The sequence below is a fragment of the Poeciliopsis prolifica genome, unplaced genomic scaffold (assembly GCF_027474105.1).
Source record: "Poeciliopsis prolifica strain line A6 unplaced genomic scaffold, Auburn_PproV2 SCAFFOLD007, whole genome shotgun sequence".
Lineage (NCBI taxonomy): Eukaryota > Metazoa > Chordata > Actinopteri > Cyprinodontiformes > Poeciliidae > Poeciliopsis > Poeciliopsis prolifica.
This window is the reverse complement of record NW_026562382.1, coordinates 12446000-12470934: the sequence shown is the minus strand read 5'-3', so window position 1 is coordinate 12470934 and position 24935 is coordinate 12446000. Positions and strand designations below refer to the sequence as shown.

The following is a 24935-nucleotide window of genomic DNA, read 5'->3' as shown; positions in this document are numbered from 1 at the left end:
ACAGATCTCTCATATCTGTCTCATACCATATTGTCTCCATTTACAAGACAATATGAATTTCAGTGTGACCGTTTTGAAAAATACAAGCTTGGAATAGTAAAATTATTGGTCTGTACCTGCATGCAGATCAGAAATGTGGAGACCAACCAGTGTGTGGACAACATGGGAAGAAAGGAGAACGAGAAAGTTGGCTTTTTCAACTGTCATGGCATGGGTGGAAACCAGGTGAGGGAACAAACTATTTTCTCTCTTAAGGCATGACTTTCTAAAATGTATAGATTATACAGAAAAAGGGCCACCTTTTAATATTTGACCACATTGCTAATTTCTATAAAGTTTCATATTTTGATGAAAACTCCAAACCATCGACTTATTTATCTTTTAGTCATTAGGTTAACTAATCAGCCATTATATTTGTGATCTTGTCCATTCAGAAGAACCATTTTAAACTTTTGCTTTATTAGTTTTTCTTTACAATTTGATCTTTGATAAGATCAAATTGTCCCTTTTTGAATCCAGCATTTTGTTTATCCTTAAAGATCTCAAATTATCTTTATTGAATACTTATGCTCAAACATGCAGCTTAAGAGTGAAAATTTGTAATGGATTAATTGTGTTTTCATTAATCTTTGTGTTGCATTCCCCAGGTCTTTTCCTATACAGCAGATAAAGAAATCCGGACAGATGACCTCTGTTTGGATGTCTCCAGGCTCAACGGGCCCGTCAAGATGCTCAAGTGTCATCACATGAAGGGCAACCAGATGTTTGAGTACGATGCCGAGGTAGGATCTGTGTTTCCTGCAGGAACCAGAGTCCAAATCGAGGCAGTGGGATGTGTTCTGTTTTGTCCTCTGATGACTATGTCGTCAAATCAAAAGCAGTGGTTTACTAGAAGTGATGCTTCTTCTCTGCCACTAGATGGTGTTGTGTGTTTTTTGTAGGTTTTTATTGTTTTAAGCAGCTCAGTGTTGAGGCGCTATTTCCATCCAGCAGCTGTGTCTCATCTTCTCTCATTTCATATAGTATGTTGGAAAGTGGGAGTATGATTTTGAGGTAAGCTGTCAAAAGTTTTTCTGTCTTGATCTTCCTATAGCTTATGTCCTGTGCTCCAGTGAGTTTGAAGAATCTGTGTTTTTTAGGTTAGAATATGTAAATCTGTGAAATTTGAGCTTTTTTTTTCTTAGTTAGAAAAAAAGGGGGGTTTGGGGGGTGGAAAATGTCACTGAATTTTACAGCTATTATTCATTCATTCATTCATTCATTCATTCATTCATTCATTCATTCATTCATTTATTTTTATTTTGGTAAACTGTCCACATCACCAGAAACAACAGAGAAATAACAATAAACAATAAATAACCCACAATTTACCAAAAAAGGAATTATTCATTTTCTTTTAATGTGATATTTTTATAATTTCAGATTATAATTACAGGTAAAAGACAAATTTATACAAATACATTTTTGTAGCAAATATAATTTTTAAGAAGCCAAGAGAACCTCTCAGTAATCAAAAAATTGTAATTTATAATACATACAATGCTTTACAAGTACTTACTACTGTGTGCATTTTTGTTTTGTCATTTATAAATTTATATAAAACATTGAATTTATACAAAACAAATCCACACATATGTCATAATTTATTGATCAGCTGCTCAATAGAGAAAAAGAGGAAACCAACATAAGATTAATGACTTTGGTTTATTCTGAATATTAAACACCAAGGTTTCATTTTACCCTACACTCCTGTTTGTGCAAGCTGTAATTTTAATATTCATCCAAATGAAGAAGCAGATGTTGTGTACAAGACACAGCACGACATTTTATGCTCCTGAGAGAAGTACATGACTTCATTGCCTGACTGGTCAAAATACATTACGGCTTATGGAACTGGAAAAGTATTTGTGTTTTAACTATTTATGAATTTTGAAATCTCTGGAGAGAAGCTTGAAAAGTCCTACAGAGAAATCTGTGAGTGATTGAGTTGTCACATTGCTGATGTTTCAATATGGCGAGGCGAAGAAGCCCACAGGCTGTTTCCATCAAGCACAGAGCAAACCCCAGGGGAAATTCTTTAATTACGCTTTGTTCTCAGGGCACTTTTGGAAAGTTGAAAAAAAAAAAAGTGAATAAATAATGAATGAAGCAGACCAGACTGGTAAACAGCGTTGGGTTTTCACGACTATCTTGGTCAAGGTTATTTTTAGCACAGGTGTAACCGACAACATCTGAATCCTGGATCACTAGAGACCTGTGGAAAAATCCAGCTGGTCATCAGTTTGACTTTAACACATTTAAGTTTTTATATTCCTGATGTAAAGTTGTTAATTGCAGCCTCTTTTAATTTTAAATGCTGTTATGCATTGTCAAAAGTAAGCTGTTATTGTAATTTTTTAAAGATGTGCCGCTAATATTTCAAAATTCTAACATTTTATGAATGACATTTGCATTATGTTTGTGTGAAGTGTAACTAAAGTATCTTAAGTACACATCATATTCAATGTTTAAATATAAGCAGCCTATCTAAAATACAATCATCTGAGTCCATGTCTACTTTTTGGGCATAAACCGATATGAGATTGATAATAGTATGATCATTTTTTGCAAGAATACCATAATTTTACAATATCATCATGCTTTCACAAAGTTTTATACTAAAATAAAAGTTCACAATAGGTAAACGTGTGTACCGTCCAGATAAATCCAAATTATTGCCCGTAGATTTTAAGTAGTTTAAGTTAACTTCTTAAGCTACCACTATGTTTCTTCGAAATGGAAGTAATATTAGTTCATTAATATCATCGGAGCAGCCAAGACATAGTTCTGACTTAAATCTGAAAAAGTAGAGAAAGCTAAAATTTAGGGAAGCCACATTCGTTTATAAAATTTTGTAAAAAGTTGGCATATGACTTACTGCCTTTAAACACACCTGATGCCTGAGACTGTAGTAAACAACCATGTTTTTCCTCAGCTGGGACTATTAAAAAAATGAAGTGTCAAAGTTTGGTTCCGACAATTGGTTCCAGTTATAATTCTCTTTAGCTTTGTTTGTTTTTGCTGCAAAAGACTGACACCCCAGTTAGAGAATATAAATAATTATCTTACTTGCCTTTATGATCATGTGTTCCTCTTCCTTCCTGGATCCGTGCAGAAACACACTTTCCTCCACATCATCACCCAATCATGCCTGACCATCAGCCGTCTGGAGGACGGCACCTACGGCCCCACTGTGGAGTACTGTAACAACAGCCCTTTACAGGCGTGGATCCTCCACAACTACACCCGCCTGGAGGTCGCTAGACACCTTTACTTCAGTCCCACGGATTATATTCTCTAAACTAACATCTGCTCCTTGGGGCAGTGTTTTGGAGGCATGAGGTGAGCAAGTTAGCTGTTGCGATCTAGTTTAGCAATGTAGTTTAGATCAGTTAGATTGTTTAGTCGGTAGTTGCCTCCAGAGCAGATTGTCACTTTAGATATTTTATTTGGTTTTTGCAGGAAGAGCAGATGGATTCAGAGCATGTTGTGCTTCTGTCAGGTCTTAGAATGTGGATGCAGATTGTTCTGCGAAGCATTAAAAAGCTTTTACTGGTGACCTTTTTGAGGGAATCCATGAAGACAGGGCAGAAGCACATTAAGCAATGACAGATGTCCCTTCAAGATGCTTCAGTGTATAAGATCTTATCTGCAGGACCTTTAGCTAGACTTCATGCTAAATTAGATCTCATTTGACATTTATTTTCCAACATGAATGTTTTATTTTGATGTGAATATTCACTGGCTGTGTCCTGGTCTGCCCACGCCTGGTGAGTGATGTTTGAAACGGAGGAGGACGTGTTTATTTTTAGCTGATTATCTACCAGCACACATGATTGAAATGGGTCAGCTATTGTTTACAAGTTCTTTGAAGTGATCCTTCATTGTGGAGCTACCTTTTCATGGCTCTGGACACTCAGATGGCTCTCTTATTGGCCTGAAGCAGCTGTGCACACTGTGTGCCATGTTCAGATTGTTAAAGCAATGAATCCCAATCATCAGGGCTTTTCACCACTCTGCCTACTTATTTACATAGCTCTGTAAGAGATGTTCTTTTGCTCCGCTTTTCTTTTCATTTCAGGGTTATTTTCCCGCCTTTACACCTGTCATTTTCTCTATAGCCTATTCTGTTCTGCAGACTTATCTCAAGTTTGCACTTCAGAGACGTAAACCTTGGTGACTCTCAAGCAGCTAAAGAGCATGTAGAAAGCCACAGTTTTTGTGTCCTGGCTCTGTAAATTGAGCTAGGAGCTCCCAGAACTTGTGGTGTGTGTCACAGTCATGGCAGCAAAGTGACGTGCTGTTAGATGGCCTGATTTGCTGGTCACGCTCTGAGTTCCTTCTGACATTGCCCTAAGAAGAAGGAAGCACGGATGCAAGACCTAGTCATCATTAAAGCAAACGAAACTATTGCTTCACTCTGCCTTGAAATAAAAGGAAAGCGCCTGAAAAGAAAAAAGGAAAAAGAAAATAAGTCAGCCTCATAGATCTCCACAGTCAAAATGGTGACTCTTATGCCTCGATGAAAGTGTAGTGTGCTGCCTGGTGACAGAAAGGATGGTTCGAAGCAGTCTTCATTTAATTAGCTGGTCTCAGCTGGGCAAACGGTCTGTAACTTGCTCCGGAGGCCCTGCTTCATTTGCTGAGAGGTTACGATGGGAGTTTTCTCTGCCCTAAAGCTGGCATGAAATAATTATGAGCAAAGAACTGGACTTCCACAGTTCTGCTAATTTCATTTAAGGTACATTTTTCTTGCCCTCCATTGTAATACTCCTCTCTTGACGTCTCTTGCTATTATAACTTAGAATTTTTAAATGAAAAGAAAAATATGGATCTCAGTAACAATTGAGTCAACCTGATGAGTCTTCCTCCAGCAAAGAAATGCCCTGATCATTAATGGTTGTAATATAACGAATCAGTTATGGTCCAGCATTAAACTATGAAGAATGTTACCAACTTATAGACATTGTAGTCAAGCTTTGTGAGATTCCAGTTATTTTGCAACAAAATATGTGCAAAACTTTTTCCAACATATCCTTATGCTATTGGAGTTTACTTACAACAAGCCCAACCAGCTGCAGGGGTTCTCTTCATGGCCAGAGTGCTCATGAATCATGACTTGGCTCTTTTTGTTCTATTTATATAGCTTTGTGTTATTGTGGATTGCGCAAAACATAATAAGTAAAATGTGTATGATATGCTGTGACTTCTTGAAGGTTCCTAAGATTACTATAGGGTTAAATAGTCAATAAAGTATGCATAGCAAATGTAAAACTCTTACATAGTTGAGGTAGTAAATGTAAACAGACAAATGATAAGTTCTGTGATGAAAATATACTAGGGTAACACACATGGTCTCATTAAAACACTGAAGTTTTTCATGGGGGTTTGTTATTGTATAATCAATCTATCTTCTACATGTCTCTAAATTAGAGATTTTGAAACCAAACTATAACTTTAAAATTAATGTACAGAGTGAACAGTGTTTGCATCCGGATGGTGTCTATATTAGAATTCTCTGTCAACAAAAGTGGTTAGCTAAAGAAATATATTGTTTTAAACTTTACACCCTTTATATTGAGAATCTACTTTTTTTTTTCTAAGAACTTTGCTGTTATATCCAAATCTAATAATAGTAGCATGGATGCATTTCGCAAGATGAGGTGACAGCGTGACAGCAACATGCGTGACACGTGATGCGTGACAGCAACTGGATGGTGCTTCATGAGCCAGACTTCAGTTGAAATATTGTGGCATTTTGATAGCGTAATGTCTTTTTATTGATATTACTGCTCATCATTTTCAAATGATACAGAAAAACAGTTTTTTTTATGTCAGGATTGTATCATTCTTCTTTTTATCATTTTTTCCCCTTTTTTCTAAATAAAGCAACCACTTTGTTCTTTTCTCCAGTCTTTGTGGCAGGTGTGAGGGATCATGTGCCACCTGCTCTTTGTTCTCACTCTGTTTGAACAAATGAGCCTTGTTGGGCAGTCTGCAACGTGTACTTCAGGAAGGATACATGTGTGTGTCCACATCTTCAAATCTGGGCAGAGAAATACTGGTCCTTGTGTTTTTATAGCTTAAGATCAAACATGGCAAGAGCGTTTCTGCGAGCTCATTAGTCTGGAGAGCCTCCGTCAACGGTCAAAGCACAATCTTGTTTTAATGAACAATTACAGTGTGCCTCCAATGTGGGATAACAAACGGTGTGGCAATCACAGACTGAATGTTATAGTTTTTCCACATGTACTTTACCTCATATTTGCAAAGAATGGCTCCCAAGATACTGCTGTGGTTACTGTAAAACCTGCATGATAGCCGCTTTGCTATTGCAGTCTTATTTTGAAATATACCAATAAATTATATTACAACACAGAACTGTGTGCCTTTGTAACATAGGTTTTGCAAACCTTTATTACAACCAATTAGATGCTGGTGCATCTCCAGCAACTAACTCGATATGCACCAAATGTTTTTTTAAAAAAAACTGACATAAATATTGTTTAATTCTGAGAAAATATTTTTTCTTGCACAATTAAGATGCAATTAAAAATAAGTTAACTATGTTTTAATATGCTCCTTTACATTTATAGATTTTTAAAAATATTTCAAAACACAAAATTAACATAACATAAAATTACAATTTTCACTTTTACATTTCATTTATAAGTGACTATGTTTGACATTTATGCATTAAAAAAAAAGAAAACAATAAACAAAAGTTAGAAGTTATAATGTTAGAACACCAGATTGTAATCCCAAAAATATTGAAGCATGATTAATTTAAAATTCAGTACAGATCTTGGAGTATTTTCAGATAAAGTATGTCATACTTTATCTGAAAATACATTAATAAGAAAATATTTTTGTTAGAATAGTTGTTAGTTGAAACAACATGAACAGCCCAGTGGAGATTGATGGATCCGGTGAGATAGATCCTTGTGTAGTTCCCCGATGAGAAACATTCCAGTGAATGTAAGTTTTCATTTCTAAACGATGCTTGTTGGTTCACATATGGAGGTTGAAATCTAAAACAAACCCTCACTGTATAAGTTGTTAGCTTCCTCTAATCTCATTCTGTGGCACCTTGCTGGTGTGAAATTGCTCAATTTCAGTCACTGAAAATGATATGCGGAAAAATCTGCAGGTGACCAAATATTTTCAGCTTAATGAGCTCTGACACCAGACCGACTGGCTGTAAACTCAAAGGTCCAATCTTTTACACACCAATGAACCCGCCCTGAGATCCACTGGCTCATATTGAAAGCAACACTCTTTAGTCTAGACTTCACGACGGGTAAAGCTGCTTATTTGTATTTAAAAAATAAAGTCAAGGAAATACATTCAAATGAAACTTTCTACAACATAGCAAGACGAAGTCAGAGAGAGAGTGTGAGGCTTTCATCAAATAACAGGATGGATGAACAGATTACAGCAAAGTGAGTCTGTTTGATCCTTTTCTGCCTCGATCGGTTTTGGACCGAATGTGAGCTACCTTTTGAAGAAACCAAAGTTAAAGAAAGATTTACATTCTTCAGAAATGACCATTTGAGACCTCTGATTTCTAATGTGATACTAAAAATGCGTTCTAAAGTAATAGTAAAACCCTGAACCTACTGTCTCACACCTGTGTTCCAAAAGCAGGAACTGGTTTGTAATGATCTTAAAAGTAATTCCTGTTACTTATTATAGTTCTTAAAGAGAAACTGGGGTTGACTTTCCAAAGATTTCCAACAACGGGACAAAGCTACTCATTGGTTTGTAAGAAATTTTACTCTAAAAAAGTGTTTTAAAACAAATGCAGTCTTTTTATTGTGTGTGTGTAATTATAGAGCAACAAAGGCAACCCTAGAAAGAAGTAAGGTTCTGATCTCATTTTCCATATGAGCTCATGAACATGAATGGTTAATTTAGGACCACTGAGAGCTCTCCTGCTGTTCTTGGTGTTGGGGGAGTTGCCTCTGCTGCCGTCATGGTAGATAGCTTTTCTCCTGTGGTACACATCGATGCGGTGGTTGGGTTCGTCTCTTCACTACAGGTGGGGCCTTTTTATTTTTTCCATTCATTCTGTTGCTTGGCTTCTCCGGCTAACTTGACAGAGCAGCAGAGAGACAGGGGCTGACAGGTAAGAGGGGGACAAACAGCAGGAGAGAAACACAATAATTACACTGATGAAGGAAGGCCCTGTTCTATTCTGGTGTCTCTGTAAAATCACAGCTGTGACAAGGAGCCGGCACGCGCGAATCCAGAAGCTACTTAATGAAATTCAGACGTCATTAATTTTCCAGAGACGTCTTTCATGAAGGAGTCCTGTTAATCAGTCATTGTCAACTGATCTCGATCTGACAAATCCTGAAACAACTTGTGTCAAGGCCAATTTATTTTGTAGACGATGCCACGGCTGGGCTATGATGTATGATGTGGCCTCTGTATTCTCCTTTTTGTTTTGAGGTGAATGTTATCAACATACACAGGATTGCCTATTTGTATTTTTTGGAACAAGGTCTTGGTTTGATATTCTTGTGTTTGGCTGTACTATAAATATACCAAAATGTATTAAATGTATTAACTCCAATCCAATGATTTTAAATACTAGATATTGTAAAGGCAGTACACCCTTGAACCTATTCACATGTTTATCATGTTGCATCTATAAACTTCAGTGTGTTTATATTATTTACATTGGGATTTTGGTGATAGATATCTGCAAAGTAGTACATAATTACTACTTAATTATGTAGTAATAATTAAGTACTACATAATTTACTTAAAAAATACTAAAGATCTTAAAAGTGTGGGTTTTTTACAATTAATTTGACTTTGATCCTCTTAAATAAAATCCAGTGGACTATTCCATTTTTACAGGTTAAAAGAGCATTGTCCAAATGCAAATGTAGCATCTAATTGAGAATCTGTGGCAAGATCTTAAAATTGATATTCACACACACTCCATCCAATCTCACTTGAGTTTGAGCTATTTTTGCAAAGAAGAATATTAAGAAGTTTTAGTCTCTGGATGTGCAAAGCTGGTAGCAAAGGATTTGCATCTAAAATTGCACTGACTCCTGGTTATACCAACAATCCGGGGTGCCTGAATAGAAATGCATTTTTCAGTGTCAGTAAAATACTTCAGCTTTTGTGTTTCAGAAGTGTTTAGAAGTGCGATATGAAAAGAAACTTCATGGGTGTATTTTTGGTTTTCTGCCTTGTATGCTAAATGGAAACAACCATTGAGTCCTCGTACAGGAGCCTCAGTTTTTATAACCGAAATGCGTGTTCTGACTTTCAAAAGCATTCCACTCACCTTTTTTCCACCTAAATGGGTTTGTGTTTACAGTTCATAAAAATTACAGTTGGAAGGAACTTGTCCAGCTACAGCAGTAATCACCTGTGTTTTCTCTCTTCTCAGCAACTGACGCTGCGCCATGTGAATAGCAACCAATGCTTGGACATGCCGTCTGAGGAGGACAAGATGGTCCCCACCCTGAGAGACTGCAGCGGCAGCCGCTCCCAGCAGTGGCTGCTCCGTAACATGACCCTGGGCATCTGATCCTTCACCTCGGCATTCCCTCCTCCTTTTCCTAACCCGACTTGCCATTCACACCCTCACCAGGTGGCTCTTAAAACACAACATATGCTTCCTCCTGTAGCTGCCTGTCCACCAGCCGCAGAGACGCTAGGATGCAGCAGAGGATTAACTTCCTCTATGGATTTGTGTTATGTTGAGGCGGGCCTCGGGTTTAAGCAGGGCAGCACCTGCCTTTCGACCACATAACGAGGCGTATCTCTAGGCTGTCTCCAGGCTGGGAGAATGATGCATGGGGTCTGAGCATGAAGAACACGCATTTGCTTGTAGAAACTTCTCTGATGGAGGTCAAACACATAAACAGCAGAGTTGGTAAAATATTGAAATCTCCAAACATGCTCAGCAATGTAAGTGAGTGCAGCAGATCTTATCAGAACAGCTGGTTTGCTGCTCATCTTTTCATTATCACCACTATCTGCTCTGCTCAGATAAAAAAAAAGGTTCACCTTAGGCTTTCTAAAATGAATTCAGTTAGAAAGTGTGGTGACAATGCATCAGGTTACATTTTATTTCTGTTCACCTTGGCTTTATAATAAAACAGGAGCTAGTGGTTGCATTTATTACCTTTCTCAAAAACAAAGAGGCATATATTCTGGGAGCTGTGGGTGTTTCCCATCACAGCAGCTGCTGCCATCAGAGGGTCAGCATCAACTCTGTGGGAGGCATGCTGTCAAACTGCTGTATAACATACCCTCTCTGACACTGATACAACTTTTTTTTTTGCTCCCCTCTTGTTTGACAGGACACTGCTGTAAACTTTGTGCTCATTTTAGAAGGGGTATCATGCAGAGCTAACAAGCTTCTTGTCAGAAACTGGAAACCCATGATCAGATGTTGACACCTGAATTTGTAGCCATGAAATACATTAATCTAGGGAAAGTGGCTCATAAAAAAACACTTTATGAACTAGGTGGGGCCTTTTTTCCACCACTCGCTTATTTTCCCATAAGCGAGTGAAGGTACTATTGTGCTCCTTGTTAAATCACTAAGTACATGTGACTAACCACATTTTTAGGGTTAAATTTTCCTTGGGCAGATACCTGTCAGACCAATAGAAAACGCTTTACAGACCAGAAGCATATGCTTATAAATTTGTGTCTTCAAACAAAACTTGTTTGTAGGTTTAATTTACTGGTACTTATCTATTTTGCAAAACAATAAAATGCCAATTGAGATTTCGTTATGCTATATACTTACAACAGTTAAAGTATAAAGCATAATTTTATCCTGGCTCTAAAATGTATTTGCCTTTTAATATTCTCACTCCAGAGCAGACCCTGTGAATTTTACCATAATTCTAACTAAGGTCATTTATGGCCTAAATTAGCTGCCAATCACACACCGCAATCAGCAGCCCTCTTGTAAAAAACGTATGTTTCAAGGAACAATAATTCAGTTTCATTGACACAATGCAATGCCATACTGTTGTAGCTCAAAACTCATTTAATTGGATCCTTTGTTGTGAAAAAAGAAGATCCAATTTTTGTTCTTTGAAATACCTCAAATATTTTTTCTTGTTTTTGTGATAATTAAGAAGAATGTCAAGAACAAAATACCCATTTTTTAAATATTATTGTGGAAGGAATTGGAATAATTATTTTAACGCATTGTTTTAAGCAACAAAAGAAAGTGGAATGGGATCACAGTTCTTTCCTAAAACCAGGAATGTGGACTGGAACATTTTAAAAAGGTTTCAGTCATTGTCAGAAAGGAGATTAAGAAACCAAATTGTCCTGGAGCGGGGTTGTAATATGTGCCTTCAGACACATAGCTTGTTGTTCAAACATCTTTTTGTTGCCATGTTTTCATAGATGAAATCAAAAGCATATATGAAAAAACAGCCATATCTCACACAGGTTCACGATCCCATTCATTTCTTACACTTCAGCAGGTGTCTGCTACAGTGTCATATTCATCTGATACCCATAGAAATGTGAGAGGGACTTTTGATTGCACCGCGATTCGGGTTTCCGAAAACAGATGTACATAAGGCTGTGAACTTGTTTGTATCACTGATGTTGTAAATAAAGAACCAGTTATTTTTGTATGATCCTGTAAGTTTGAACACCCATCTGTTGAAAATGTGATTGAAAGATTTTGAAAAAGGGGGGGAAAAAAACCCAGGTACCGAAATACTGGTTTTGGAATATTGGTTTCATAATTAGGCTGTGGTTACAGTGCCTTGCAAAAGTACTAACACCCCTGATTTAGATCGAAGCGTATTTATGTGTTAGAATTGCCTCCTCCGAAGTTTGACTGAGGGCCTGTAATGACAAAATCAATGTTCACAGATTATAGAAATCAACTTTGACTGTATTTGGGACAAAGAGCAGAACGAGTCAGAATTTATATGTGCATATTAGGTGGAGATGTAAAGCAAAAGACTTGCAGTTTTAGAATATGAAGTTAGAGACAATAGATGGATGGATGCACCATATGAAGCCTGGTTAAAAAAAAGTACTTTTGCAAGACACTATAATTACCCCAAAGATAAATCTTGGATCACATTAAAGACCTCAGGTGAGAACACAGGAGGAAGTAACTGTTACAGCTACTTGAAATCTTCACAGAATGCTTACTTGGCATTCAGAATACGTTTTGATTACCTTTTTTATATTATATGTTAATCGACTGTCTTTCTGATAAAATGCACAGAGTAACACAGAAATGTAATGTTTCATTGTGCAGACTGCAAAGTGATAACTGTATGTTTTGCCTTTTTTTGTTAAAATAAAAACATGTAAATACAACATTTTCCTTAAATTCTGTGAATTTACAGTGAGCTTCTGAGACCCCTGCAGATTTCATTGCCAGGCATCATGTGATGTCTTTGGTAAATTGGGGACTGGATTTTACAAAGAAAGAAAGGAGTAATTTGCGATGGATGTTACATTCTCCTTTTGTCCAGTGTGTATAAGGAGCCTGTGGTTGTCAGCTCAACTGACATGACTCATTCTTCTGTGTACATTTTAGCTAAGAAGGCTTGACTTTTCAGAGGACTCTTGCTTTGTTAAAGTCTGAAAGGGGGGAAAATTACTCTCCCTGAACAGGGCTGAGAAAAGAGGCAGAGTGAGCACAGAGCAGTATGAATATTACAGAGCTCATCATTATTTTAAAGAGCCTGTATGATTCTTTTGTTCCACCTTTACACTCACTGCCGTAAAGCCGTTCGTGCTTGTATTAGGTCAGCACATTTATGTTACAGAAGTTCACAAAACAAAAGAAATTTGGACTGTTTGGTAACAATGATATTGAACTCCCCCCAAACACGTAACCTGTAGTCAGTTGCTTCTTGCTCAGTATAACGCTGCCAATAGGAAATAGATGTGTTAAATATAAGCCTTGAAGCCTGTTAATTTCAAGTGAACAATCTCAGGTTTTGGTCACAAGTTCCCAAAAGTGTGCAAATCTCTTAAAATATCAGTTTTTTTGTGACCTATAAAAATGAGACATGGATAAATCATCTGACAACTTTGTCCTGTAACATTTATAAAAAATAATTCTGAGCTTACACCTCCCTTCAATTCAAGGGATCAACCTGAGATACAGTTCAACTACCCTAAACAGATTTTCATAACATTTGATTATTTACACCAAAGTCATAGTTTAAAGAAAGATTGCCAATGATCCTTGACTCCCCGTGATCTGAACAAAGCTACTCATCAGGAAGAGGGTACTTGACTTTTCCTGAAAGATGATGAAGTCATAAACAGCTTTTAAGTGTCAGGCCAAATCTTTGCAGGCCTTTCTTTGCAAAAAAATTGAAACAAAATCTTCCATCTTGCCAAAAAGATGTTCCTTTCTATCTTCAAGAGTTTCTGAAAGGAGAGAAAAAAGAGCAACAGACAAGGTAAAATCATGATGTAACTGAGGATGTGACCTTGGCATCCATCTTTATAACACCAACAGTGCAGCTTTGACCCATGCATCACACCATGTGGCTTTAACACAAGAAATCTCCCCTCATACCTTCAGGGGGGATTTCTGCAGTCAGCTGTTTGCTCTGGATTTTATTTGGACAATACCAATGCCCACTAAAGTTTCTATTCAGAAAGAAACAATTTGAATATAAAAGGGATACAGACTTTTTATATCCCATACACATCTTCAGTCATTTTCCTTTTTGCATGATCAATGATATTCAGTGAACCTCTCTGAGGTAATCTCGGTGAAGCCATTAACAGCTCCAGAAGAGTTGACAACACATCAGTGATCCACCACTTTCTCAGCAGGGACCCTTTGGGGTCTGACTGAGGTTTCGGACACTCTCACACCTGTTGGAAACCAAACACAGGCTCGTTAACCGGTCCTGTGAGGATAAGATACGGTGGTATTGTGGCCAGGCCAAAGGAGTGCATTAAGGGGTGCGATGGCTTTGAATACGAGTCCTAATGGAAGCCTTATCAGTGGCTGTCTGAGGCACACTTTGGCTCTTGAAGGCAGAGCGTGCTCCAGGCTGCATAATTTCCAGTTATTGAAAGCATGGAGTCATTGAAGTTCAGGAAATATAAAAGCATGAATGTGTATATAGAGACCATTATATTTTGCTTCCCCCACACCCCAAATCTCTCATTTTGCACAGGTGAGACACTGTGTTATATCTAGTCTTTTCTCTCCAAGTTTATTGGCAGCTAAGAAACTAGGACAATGCCTAAGTTCTACAAACTTAGACATGGACATCGTTCTCCTTCCCTGTTTGTCATTTTGCATGCTACTACATCAGCAAATCAACACATGTTTGCACAAAGTCCTCATGCCCCCCAAAAATATTTGACCTGTCTCTACATTGTATCATGACACAATAGCAGGATACTGAAAGTTCCAGTTTGTCAAACCACACAACATGTTACATTAAACTGTGGAACATAATTGCGGCTGTTAAGAACAAGATGTCAGAGATTTTATCATTTCTTGTCAGGAGAACTATTTCTGTTACAAAGCAGACTTCAGGAGTGACTGTGAATGGGTCAGAGGTCGAACTTGACAAGATACATTCGGCACATGGCTATGCAGCAGTAACAATGCTGCAGGAGTTGTATTTTGCAACTGTCTGTGGTATCCATCATTGGGTAGTTGTTTTATATTAAAAGCAGAGGCAGAATGACACCAGTCTGAGATGGAAAAGTAAATTCTGAAACACAGTATTGTTTTAAAACAAAGACAAATAAATTGTAAGTTTTACATTTGAAACTTGTGAAAGTCACATGCGTGTGTGTGCGCGCACGCGCGTGTTTCTGTTGGAGCTGAGAAGAAAGTCGGGGGATAAATCAAACCTTTCAGTGTGTTTCTTCTCTTCTACTAAAGACCAAAAGAGAAATCCTGCACTTAATTGTTGAGGGGACCTGAGGTTCCAAAGCGCCAGCACTGAAAAGCAGCTTTAATTAGACATGGTATCAGGACAGTATCTCCAATTCGGTCAGATGCACAACCACAGGAGGCACACAAACACCCCCACACACAGGCAAAAATCCACAGCACCTGTCTGTTTACGTGCAAAGCCAGCCCAGAGATTTTAGTAAGATATATCAGATGTATGTTCATGGTCTCTTGGGTGTTTTTTCTTTTTATTGATTTTCAGGGAGGAAGTGGCTCTAAGTAGCATCTCCTGTGTGATAATCTTCTTTTTGCGACAAAAGCAGTGATTAGAAGGAGGAGTCCTGCTGCTTTCAGCGGTAATTGTGCACTAATCAATCATCAATCTTCTGAAGCTGCTCTACAAAACACTCCAGGTCAGCTGCTATTTTTGACTTGTGCAGCCTAGGATTTTCTTGAACTTGAAAAGAAAAAAGCCAAACACATTACAACATAATGCTCATTTTAACAACTGAGTGTAAATTTATTGTTCTGAATGAGAGGGATGTATAGCTGGTAGCTATATGTCTTGAAGACACCTCATTGTCATTTTCCATCCTAATTAGCTGTAATTTGAGTTGATTACCACAAGATGTTGACAATTACATTCATCACTGGAAAGCGGCATATTTTGACCCAGTTTAAATCTGATCTGACCTATCTTCCACATGCTTTTTCCTTTTCACGTCACAAAGTAGAGCCCTTTGGGTCCACTGATCATTTTTCAGATCTTGTTTAGCTTTTCAGGGGAAAAAGGGAAACTCACATTACGTGTTTTTGATGTGAACAAAATTGTTTGAACAAATACAAAAATCAATATACCAGCTGTAAAATGAGAACACAGAGAATTTTTAGCAAGGAAGCCACACATTTGCAGGGAGGCCATAGAGGAGCAAATCAATCGAAGTCGAGATCAAAGCCGAGGCTGTTTTTTTTTTTTCCCCTGCTCCATCTCTGATTGCCAAGATTATGGGGGAAGATGAAAAATTAGATCAGATTGTCTGATCTTCATGGAGAAATACCTCAAGTGCTGTTTTAGTTGATTTGGAGAAGGGGTCAAAAGCATCAAGTGTCCCACATTGGTCTGATTGGATTAATAAATCAATCCCATCTCCACCTGACCATCGAGTTTTAACTAGGCTATTTTTAAGAAATGGGTTGCAGAAGATCATCAAAAGGCCTCTGATCACTTGACACACATTTTATTTAGTGGCAGAAAGTGGCTTCTGCGTGCATTTAATCAGAGATACAATATCAAGAAAAGAAAAAAAAATTATGTGGCCTTGTGTTGTTATCTGTACGTAACCCTGATCTCCATCAGTGTTGAAACACAATAGTGGGAGCATCATGCTGTGGACATACTTTTATAACAACTGCATGAAAGAAAATGTTTATGTCCAACTTTCAGCTGACATTCATCCTAATCATACAGCCAGTACTATTGAAGGCTTTTGATGAAAAGCATATTCTTGTGTTAGAATTGTCCAGCCAAGGTCTCGATCTAAAACCAACTGAAAACTTGGTAAGACTATCAGAAAATTGTTCACACACATTCTCCATCTAGACTGAGTGTGCATCAGATTTGACCCTTGTTGATTAGAAGAAATAGGTTACAGAGGATCATCAAAACTTTTTAAAATGATGCAGAAAACGGTATGTCAGCTCTGCACTCGATGGTCCGAAGATGTTATAAAGTAGGAAGTTTCATTTTTTTAAATTGTCTGTTCTGAAAAATGTTCTGCATTAAAAAAATAAAAAAGAAAAAAAGAAAAAGTCCCAATTATAGATGAGAACTAATCAGCATATTTTCCAATTTGGTGCTCAGTGTTGTACATCAGCTACCTCCTCTTGTGTGACAAGAACAAGCCTGGACCTTAACCTCCCTCTTGTTCAGGGCCGTCACTGACAAAGCCTGTGCACCCTGTGGGATTAAAGGAGTGCTGCTGTCGGACAGTGATTCAAACAAAGCTTTCGATAAACTCTTTGTTGGTGGTCATGTCTTGGTTTGTGCACAAAGCCTCGTGTTTTTGTTGACATCTTTGTGGCCATAGGTGATATTAATTAATATATATATTAATATGTAATCTAATATGTTCAATATTAATGAATTCTCTGTAATTATGTCTGCCTGTTTAAACATAATTGTGAGGTCTGGATTCTCACATTCCATGTTTTAGGTTAAAATCTGATTTCTATAAAAGGTCAAATATCCAAAGCTACTAGTGACAAGCAACTCCATTACATTAGATTTACTTATAACTTACAAACAAAATCACATTTTGGCTTGCAATTGTTTGTTTTTGACAATAAATCATAATGATCTTTGTAGTTTTATAAAAAAATAAAATAAAATTACAAAGTTAAACTTGGTGAACTTTCATACTTATTTAAATAAGCTTCTGTACAATCCCCCCCGCCCCCCTCAATCCCCACTCCCACTCCCTCCATGTTGGTGCGTGGGAGTGTGTATGGATCAGAGTACGTATAAATGAGCATGTTTGTAATGAGTTGGTTACCTGCGAATCACCTGCAGGTGTTCCGTTGTTAGAGTGTTGAGAAGGGTAGAAGACCTGCAACACACAGCACCCAAGAGCAACAATGGTTAGGTGGGCTCGACTTTGGGTGGCTGCTGCAGCCTAAGACAGATAAACATATAGCATCACCCCAGGGCAGCCACACACCCAGCAGATCACAGGCTAAAGAGGCACAGGGTGAGATGTCGAGCACCGACAAGACCCTGACCCAGCCTATTCACTATCGCCCACTCTGAAGGTCAGACCGAGAGCCGAGTCCCCAGCAGAAAAACTGGGAGACCACTTAGAAGGACCAGGACAGAGAGGGCTGACTTGCCTGGTCTGTTTGTGTGATGTCAGCAGTGTACCAGTTTGCCTAAATTCCCTTATTTATTCATTTATTTATTTACACTTTTTGGACAAAGTAAATATTTATCACAAACTGCACATATCAGACAGCAATGGCCTCTGAAAATCCTTCACTTTTTGCCATTGGTGTTCTCTATGCAAATTTACATGAATATGGTTAGTCTTTTCTCTAAATATTACAAAAGTCATATAGACTTGGCAAGCTGCATCATTACAAAAGGTGTATTTGACTTGCAGCATCATGTGAGGTTCAAGTCTTCCTTCGCAAGAGCTCTGTAAATGAGACAGACAGTCTGCTCTGGTGATGGCGGGAGGATGCAAAAGCTTTGGTGAATCCGGCCTGGGAGTGTTTGTGTCTGATTGGCTTGCCATCAGTGCAGCTCTGCCTCCTCCCATGCATCAAGCTCATTATAATAATAACAATGCAATGACAGCATTGCATTGAACAGCAAATGTTTTACCATGACAAAATAAAAAATAAAAAACATGATAAATCTGGGTAATATTTAAATATATTTTTAAAAGCATGCAATAAACAGAAAGACATATGTCAATTATAAAAATTAATTTTACAAAGGGTTGAAAGAAACTGACAGAAAAGCTACTTCTTTGTGTCATGTGATACAAGTAGGAATGAAGAAGGAATGATAACTTAACTAAACTGCAAACAGATAACTTTCCAAGTTTTAAAGAATGTTGCCATTGTTTATTTTCAAAATTTTTTTGTTCAAAATCAAAAGCTATCACACAGGTAACTTACCGTAATTTGAAGAGTTAGGAAGCTATGCAGTAAGTGAACAATGAAAATTAGTTACTTTCAAAATCTGACTAGTAAATCAAAAATAAATACATGGCCTGTAAACATATTTAGATGTTTTTGTTTGTTTTTAATTTTTCAAAAAAGCAAATGAATGTTCCAAGTTCAACAATATTTTTCTGACGCGTTTGCTTTGAATGACCCAGTAAGGAAATTCTTCTAGTTTAATCCAAGTCAATGCATTAAATCATTTGTTTTATTAAGTTTATGGTTTTACCTTTTTTTTTTTCTTCAAAAGTTTATGCAGAAAAGACATTTTGGCAAAAAAAACAAACAAAAAAAAAAGCAAAAAACTTTTGTCTCTATGACTACATTTAGAAAATACAGCAATTAAAAATGTGTAGCTCATAGTGCTGGTTGACTGGTTGTTGGACAGTTTGAACTAATAGCCTTGTTTTCACTCTGCAAACATAAAAAATGGGCTCTTTCTCTTAATGAGGGCCAGCATGCAGAGATTAGATGACCTGTGTCCCTCTGCGCTCATTATAAAAGCACAGAGTCTTGCAGAGGCGGGATAGCTAATGCTCACCTGGCAATTATGATGGCCCAGTGACTGATAGGGAAATCATTTCCTGTCTGTTCCCCTCAAGAGGGCTGCATCACAGAGCCGCACAGACAGCGCTCTGAGGCATCTCAACTTCTCACCGTCCTGCCATGCAGTCATTCATTTGGAAACAGTTATGTCAGGCCAAAGCGCTGTTTTTAGAAGCTACCGTTCATACACTGAGGCTTGCTGGGTTCAGACTAGACAAGAAATGTGATGTGATAAACTGCAAGGAGCTGCAAGTGAATAGGGAGGTAGTTTTTTTTTTTTTTTTTTTGCCTGGAACCAGACTGACTTAGCAGCATATTGATCCTGGTGAGCTCAGACAGTGGATCCAGGAATGGTTGGAAAATAAACAAGCTGCAGTGGACATAAATTGTTTAAATGAAAAATCACAATGATGTGGTGGACATCATGACAACTAGAAGCAGGGGAGGGTAAAAAAAAAGTCTTTAAAGAGGCAGCTGGATGGGGATTACTGGTAATATTTTGCTGGCACCAAAATTAAAAGCCACAACAAAGTTCAAAGAGCTTTATTATGCTGTCCTGTCTACATTTTGAGTCCACCACCAAACAATTCATGATAACAATTCAGTTAAATAAACGATTGCTTAAAGGAAATTAATGCATAATCTACTGATAAAAGGTTAAGCACATTCAAGCATTGAATCTTTCTTTATTTATTTGAATAAAATACATAAACATTTTATCCCCTTTCTGTCAGGTGGTGGTACACTTAGATGTAGAAAACTGAAACAAATTGTGCGTTGTTTTCTTCCAATTGTACTTTCAATATGCAAATAAGAACTAAATAAATCCACTTTATGACTAAACTGATATAAATACTAGATTTTAATGCAAATTTCCTACTGCACCCATCAGGGGGTTCTCAACACAGTGATAATTGTTTTCAACCTCTGCACAATGCAGCGAAAATAAATAAAGAGCAAAAACAAAGACGAAGAGATAGATCAGCTATTTATTGTAGAGGAGGTGCTGTTTTGTTCCTCCTGTCCTTCTGTGTTTGACACAGTGTGTGAGCCTGGGCAGTGTGGGTGTATTTCTCTGTGGATACAATCTTGGTAATACGATGAGTAATTCTAGTTGCAGGTTTTTTTGTGCACCTGGGAGCTAATAGCGCCATTATTTAGTGTGTGTGTCTGGAGTGTGAGAAACCCTCCCTGCAGAAGATGTGTAGATATAAAGTGCAGTCCCCTCTGGGAGAGTCGCAGGGTCATTGGAGAATGTTAACACAGGTGACCCAGAAGGATAAACTGCAAACAAGTTTCAGTGACCTGTGAAGAAACCTGCTGAATAATGGAAAATCGATCAATCGCATTGGCTCACTCTGGAGGTTTTTATTAGGAAAATAAGGAGCTACAGTGACTTTTTAAAGAAATTCATACTCCAAGTTAGGCCCACACCTCAGTATATTTTGGGGAGAGAGGGGAAGACTTAAAGAAGGAGTAAAAATAGTAATCAGCAAACATAAAACATATGCATATGCTTTGATTTAAATCATCCAATTGTAGTTCCTGCTGAGTGGTTGTCCAGCTGACATAGATCTCCTATCTGTTGCACATTTTAAGTCGGTTTCCTCCATTATTGCTCTGTGATTCAAGCAAGAAAACATGGTGATGCTTCCACCACCATATTTTGTTGTATTAATAGTGCCTTCAGTTTGATTAGTTTTTTGACATATGTAGCATTTTGTATGTAGACCAGTTCATTTTGACTAAATCATAATTTTTTTTGCATGTTTTATAGACTCCAGAGTTTTTATATATGCTTGTCAAAAACTATTTTGCCTTTGTATCCCTTTCCTTCCACATTTGCTGCTTTTTTATGGTGGTCTGAAAAATGAAATTCCAATAAAACACAGGTGTTAGGGTTAAATGAAGTAATGAATTGTGGAAAAGCTGAAGGGATGTAAAACTTTTGCAGGGTATTGCAAACGTGTAAAAGATTATTCTTCAAGATTTTCCATAGCCTCTGATAATTGTATTGTTAAAAAAAATAACACATAAACTGCCAGAGATCTGTTCATTCAGCGCTTCTACTTTAGTGGGATTTCACATGTTTGCTATATATATATATATATATATATATATATATATATATATATATATATATATATATATATATATATATATATATATATATATATATATATATATATATATATGAAAACTGTTAAATGAGGCAATCCCTCTCTCTCCCTTCCTCCAATCTGTGTCTCTATGTGGTACCACTAGGCAACCGTGGGCGCATCACTGGATATGCAAAAGTGCGCAGGAGCCGAGCAAAGAAATCCAAGCAAAGAAAGGGACGTAAGCAGCCAAAAAGAGCATCTGTTGGATCTTTGCATCAGTGGAACAATGAGAAACCCGCCGTTGTTCCCTTAAGAAGGAAAGGAAAAGCTGCAGGAAAAGAGCCCTGGCGATCGAGCCTCCAAAAATGACGACAGCGGGACGGTGATATTCTTCTTCTTCTTTGCATCAAGCTCTATATTAATATTTTTATTTTTTACCATATGCCTGGAGTTTATCTCATGTGTGCTCAGAGCACAAAGGGAAGGACTGGGGAACCGAATTATCTCCAACACAGTCGCCAGTGCGCGCGGGGAGGTTTCGTTTAATTGAATCGAATAATTACGCAGAGACGTTTATATTATTTGTGTTTCACAGGGCGCAGGGAGAGAGGGGGGATTTAAGTTTCCAATGAAAACTTACTGCGAGTGCGGCTCCTGAGCAAGTCGTTTAAAGCCTCAGCTTTCAAAGGGGAGAGAGATGAGCGATTCACTGCGCACTAACTGGTAAAGCTGTAAAACCTGGACTGCGACTGGCGCGTTTGGGTACCTCATCCTTGAGAGTCTCTATTTTTTTAATGTATTTATTTCTGATGGCTTCTTGTTAAGTCATGCGTTATTAAGATTTCATGGCTATAGAGAGTACCAACAGCGGAGTGTGGAGAAAGAGGACAGCAGGAGTCTAACAGGAGGGCTAAAGACATCATACTTTTCCAAACAGGAGACATTGCGCACGGCTGCAGCAACTACCAGACTTTTTTTTTATTTTTTTTTCTTTTCTTTTCCAAGAACACTGAATCCTTTGGTATTTCTTTCTGTCATCGTAGTATGTCTGCACTTCGAAAGAAATTTGGGGACGATTATCAGGTAGTGACCACCTCCTCCAGCGGGTCCGGATTCAGTCAGCCCCCCCCAGAGAAAAAGAAGAAGAGGCAACGCTTTGTGGACAAGAACGGACGTTGCAACGTCCAGCATGGGAACCTGGGCGGCGAGACGAGCAGGTACCTCTCGGACCTGTTCACCACGCTGGTAGACTTGAAATGGCGCTGGAATTTGTTCATCTTCATCCTCACCTACACCGTGGCTTGGCTCTTCATGGCCTCCATGTGGTGGCTCATCGCCTACATCAGAGGAGACCTCAACAAAGCGCACAACGACAAGTACACTCCATGTGTGGCCAACGTGTACAACTTCCCCTCTGCCTTCCTGTTCTTCATAGAGACCGAAGCCACCATAGGCTACGGCTACAGATACATTACAGACAAATGCCCCGAGGGGATCATTCTGTTTCTGTTCCAGTCCATCCTCGGATCGATCGTCGACGCGTTCCTGATCGGCTGCATGTTCATCAAGATGTCTCAGCCCAAGAAGAGGGCAGAGACGTTGATGTTCAGCGAGCATGCGGCGATCTCCATGCGTGATGGGAAACTCACGCTCATGTTCAGGGTGGGAAACTTGCGTAACAGCCATATGGTCTCTGCACAGATCCGCTGCAAATTGCTCAAAGTAAGTAGTGGCACTTTTTATAAGGAGCGACATTTCATAGTTTGCCGCAATCTCACATCATACATTTATGATTGCACAATTAAATAAAACGAAAGAAAGAAAAAAAAGAACAGAAGAGGGATGGGGTGGAATAAAAGGAAGAAATCGATATAGAAAGGCCTAAAGATCCATGCAGGGAAAGTTCTTATGTCATAAATTTGGATGTACATCTTTCAGATCTCAGCATTGAAAAGTTAATTGTTCAACAATTAAAAGAAAAAAAAATCTATAGATTATTTACACAGAATTTTTTTTTCGTTCATTTTGATGGCTATGGAATACATTTAATGAAAACAACATTACATAGAACCAATGAAAAGTATACTGTACATTAATGGCTTCAAAATCTTCCAATGTTCCACTAAGGCCTGTTGACCTTTTCCTGCCACACTTTTACCTTCCACTAAACTTCCCATTAGGATTCGAGCAATCAACACTTTGTGAACAACCAGCTTCTTCAGCATTCAGCTTTTGGTGTTTCACTCTTCTCCTGGAAGGTTTCAGTAGCTGCTGCAGCTGACAAGATAGAAGACTTGCTTGTGACTTTATGTTTTTCTGTTTGTTTCAAGTTAAATAAACAAAATTAATATAAAAGTGCTTGAAATGTATCAAATATTTTATAAATCTTTGAAATATGAATTTTACTTTTTGAATTGAATTAACTAAAAAAAAGATTTCTCACAAATTAAAATTGCAAAAATGATTTCAACAAGTGATAGATCCTCTGCATACTTACTGATGCATTTAAAGTGAGAGTTTGTTTATAATGGCTTGTAGGTAAGGAAAATCCAAAGTCAGTGATTGAGTTCATTTCTAAAGAGGTTGGCTTCATAATGCAATGCTTAGTGGAAGGAAAAAAGTATTGAATAAATGTGTTGAAGTAGCAGAATTAACCACAGCCTTAAGGTGTGGTTAATTTTTTTTAAACAAAGCCCAGGCAAGAGTTTTAGGGAGATCTTCAAGAATCATAGAACATACACTTAAACATTTATTATATCAAAGTATTCTTGAACCAGAAGCAACATAAGATGCATTTAGCTGATCAAGGGTGAACAGTAGCAGTTATGATATAATTGATATATGATATAATTAGTGGCTCCAAGGCCTTTTTGGATAATTGTGGTGTTTGGGTCTGGAGTTAGAGTGTAGAGGCACTGAATACACATTTCCTGAAATCCAGAAAGAAATTGCCACAGCAAGTGGACCAGTTTACTCATCTGTCTGTTGGTAAACTTTATAGAGATGCTGACTTGGCACCTGGCTACACTGCTATTATAGCCAATAACTGTTTTATTGACAAAGTGCGAATTAAAAGACAACATAAAAAAGTCCTAAAGTATGAATATTATGTTGCAGGTTTTTTCAAGAGTGTAGGGGCTGGCACTGTAAAAGTCCAATCTCCCCATTTTGAAAGTTTTGACAGAGTCTGCACTTTGACCATCTTGATAGATTATCTCAGAGCTCTTCTGGGAATACATGGCTGGAGGACCTTCGTTAAATGAAAGGGTACCACACCATTTAAATCTTGAAGGAAAAATAAACGAGCAACTGAAGTAAGGAGTCACCTGATAGTTTAACTCCAGTTTTCTATTGCTTTGTTGGATATCAATTCAATAGAGACTCACATTGTGAGCCTAGTGTATCAACAGTGGAAGAAAATTGTTTCATTCGGCGCATGTTGCTAATGAGAATCAAGGCATCTGACTTGCAGTTACTGATCTGCTGCAAAATTCTTTGTCATCTCATAGTCAGTACAGTTCAGAATCTGAAATACAGACATTCCTCAAAACATAAAAACTTCATCAACGCTTAATCAATTTTTGAAAACAAAAGAAGATAATTTTTTTTTTTTATTATTG

General features: G+C 37.8%; 2 protein-coding genes across 11 annotated transcripts in view; both read left to right on the top strand.

Moving 5' to 3' along the window:
* galnt13 (UDP-N-acetyl-alpha-D-galactosamine:polypeptide N-acetylgalactosaminyltransferase 13) overlaps nucleotides 1–12380 on the top strand; it is a 36505-nt gene extending 24125 nt beyond the window's left edge. For 5 of the 10 annotated variants that reach the window (XM_055032109.1, XM_055032110.1, XM_055032104.1 and 2 more), the window contains 5 exons: nucleotides 127–225; nucleotides 648–782; nucleotides 1024–1053; nucleotides 3155–3381; nucleotides 5953–6467. In XM_055032109.1, coding sequence (XP_054888084.1) covers nucleotides 127–225; nucleotides 648–782; nucleotides 1024–1053; nucleotides 3155–3340 — 450 coding nt within the window. In that variant the 3' untranslated portion in view covers nucleotides 3341–3381; nucleotides 5953–6467. Of the gene's footprint in view, nucleotides 1–126; nucleotides 226–647; nucleotides 783–941; nucleotides 1054–3154; nucleotides 3382–3541; nucleotides 4033–5952; nucleotides 6468–9451 lie in introns of those variants that run through there. The other 5 variants (XM_055032105.1, XM_055032107.1, XM_055032112.1 and 2 more) reach the window with 5 other exon arrangements.
* Nucleotides 12381–21498: 9118 nt separating this feature from the next.
* The window catches only part of kcnj3a (potassium inwardly rectifying channel subfamily J member 3a), a 38537-nt gene continuing 35100 nt past the window's right edge, over nucleotides 21499–24935 (top strand). The window contains exon 1 of the mRNA XM_055032115.1: nucleotides 21499–23037. Within this exon, the coding sequence (XP_054888090.1) occupies nucleotides 22360–23037 (678 nt within the window). The 5' untranslated portion in view covers nucleotides 21499–22359. The remainder of the gene's footprint in view (nucleotides 23038–24935) is intronic.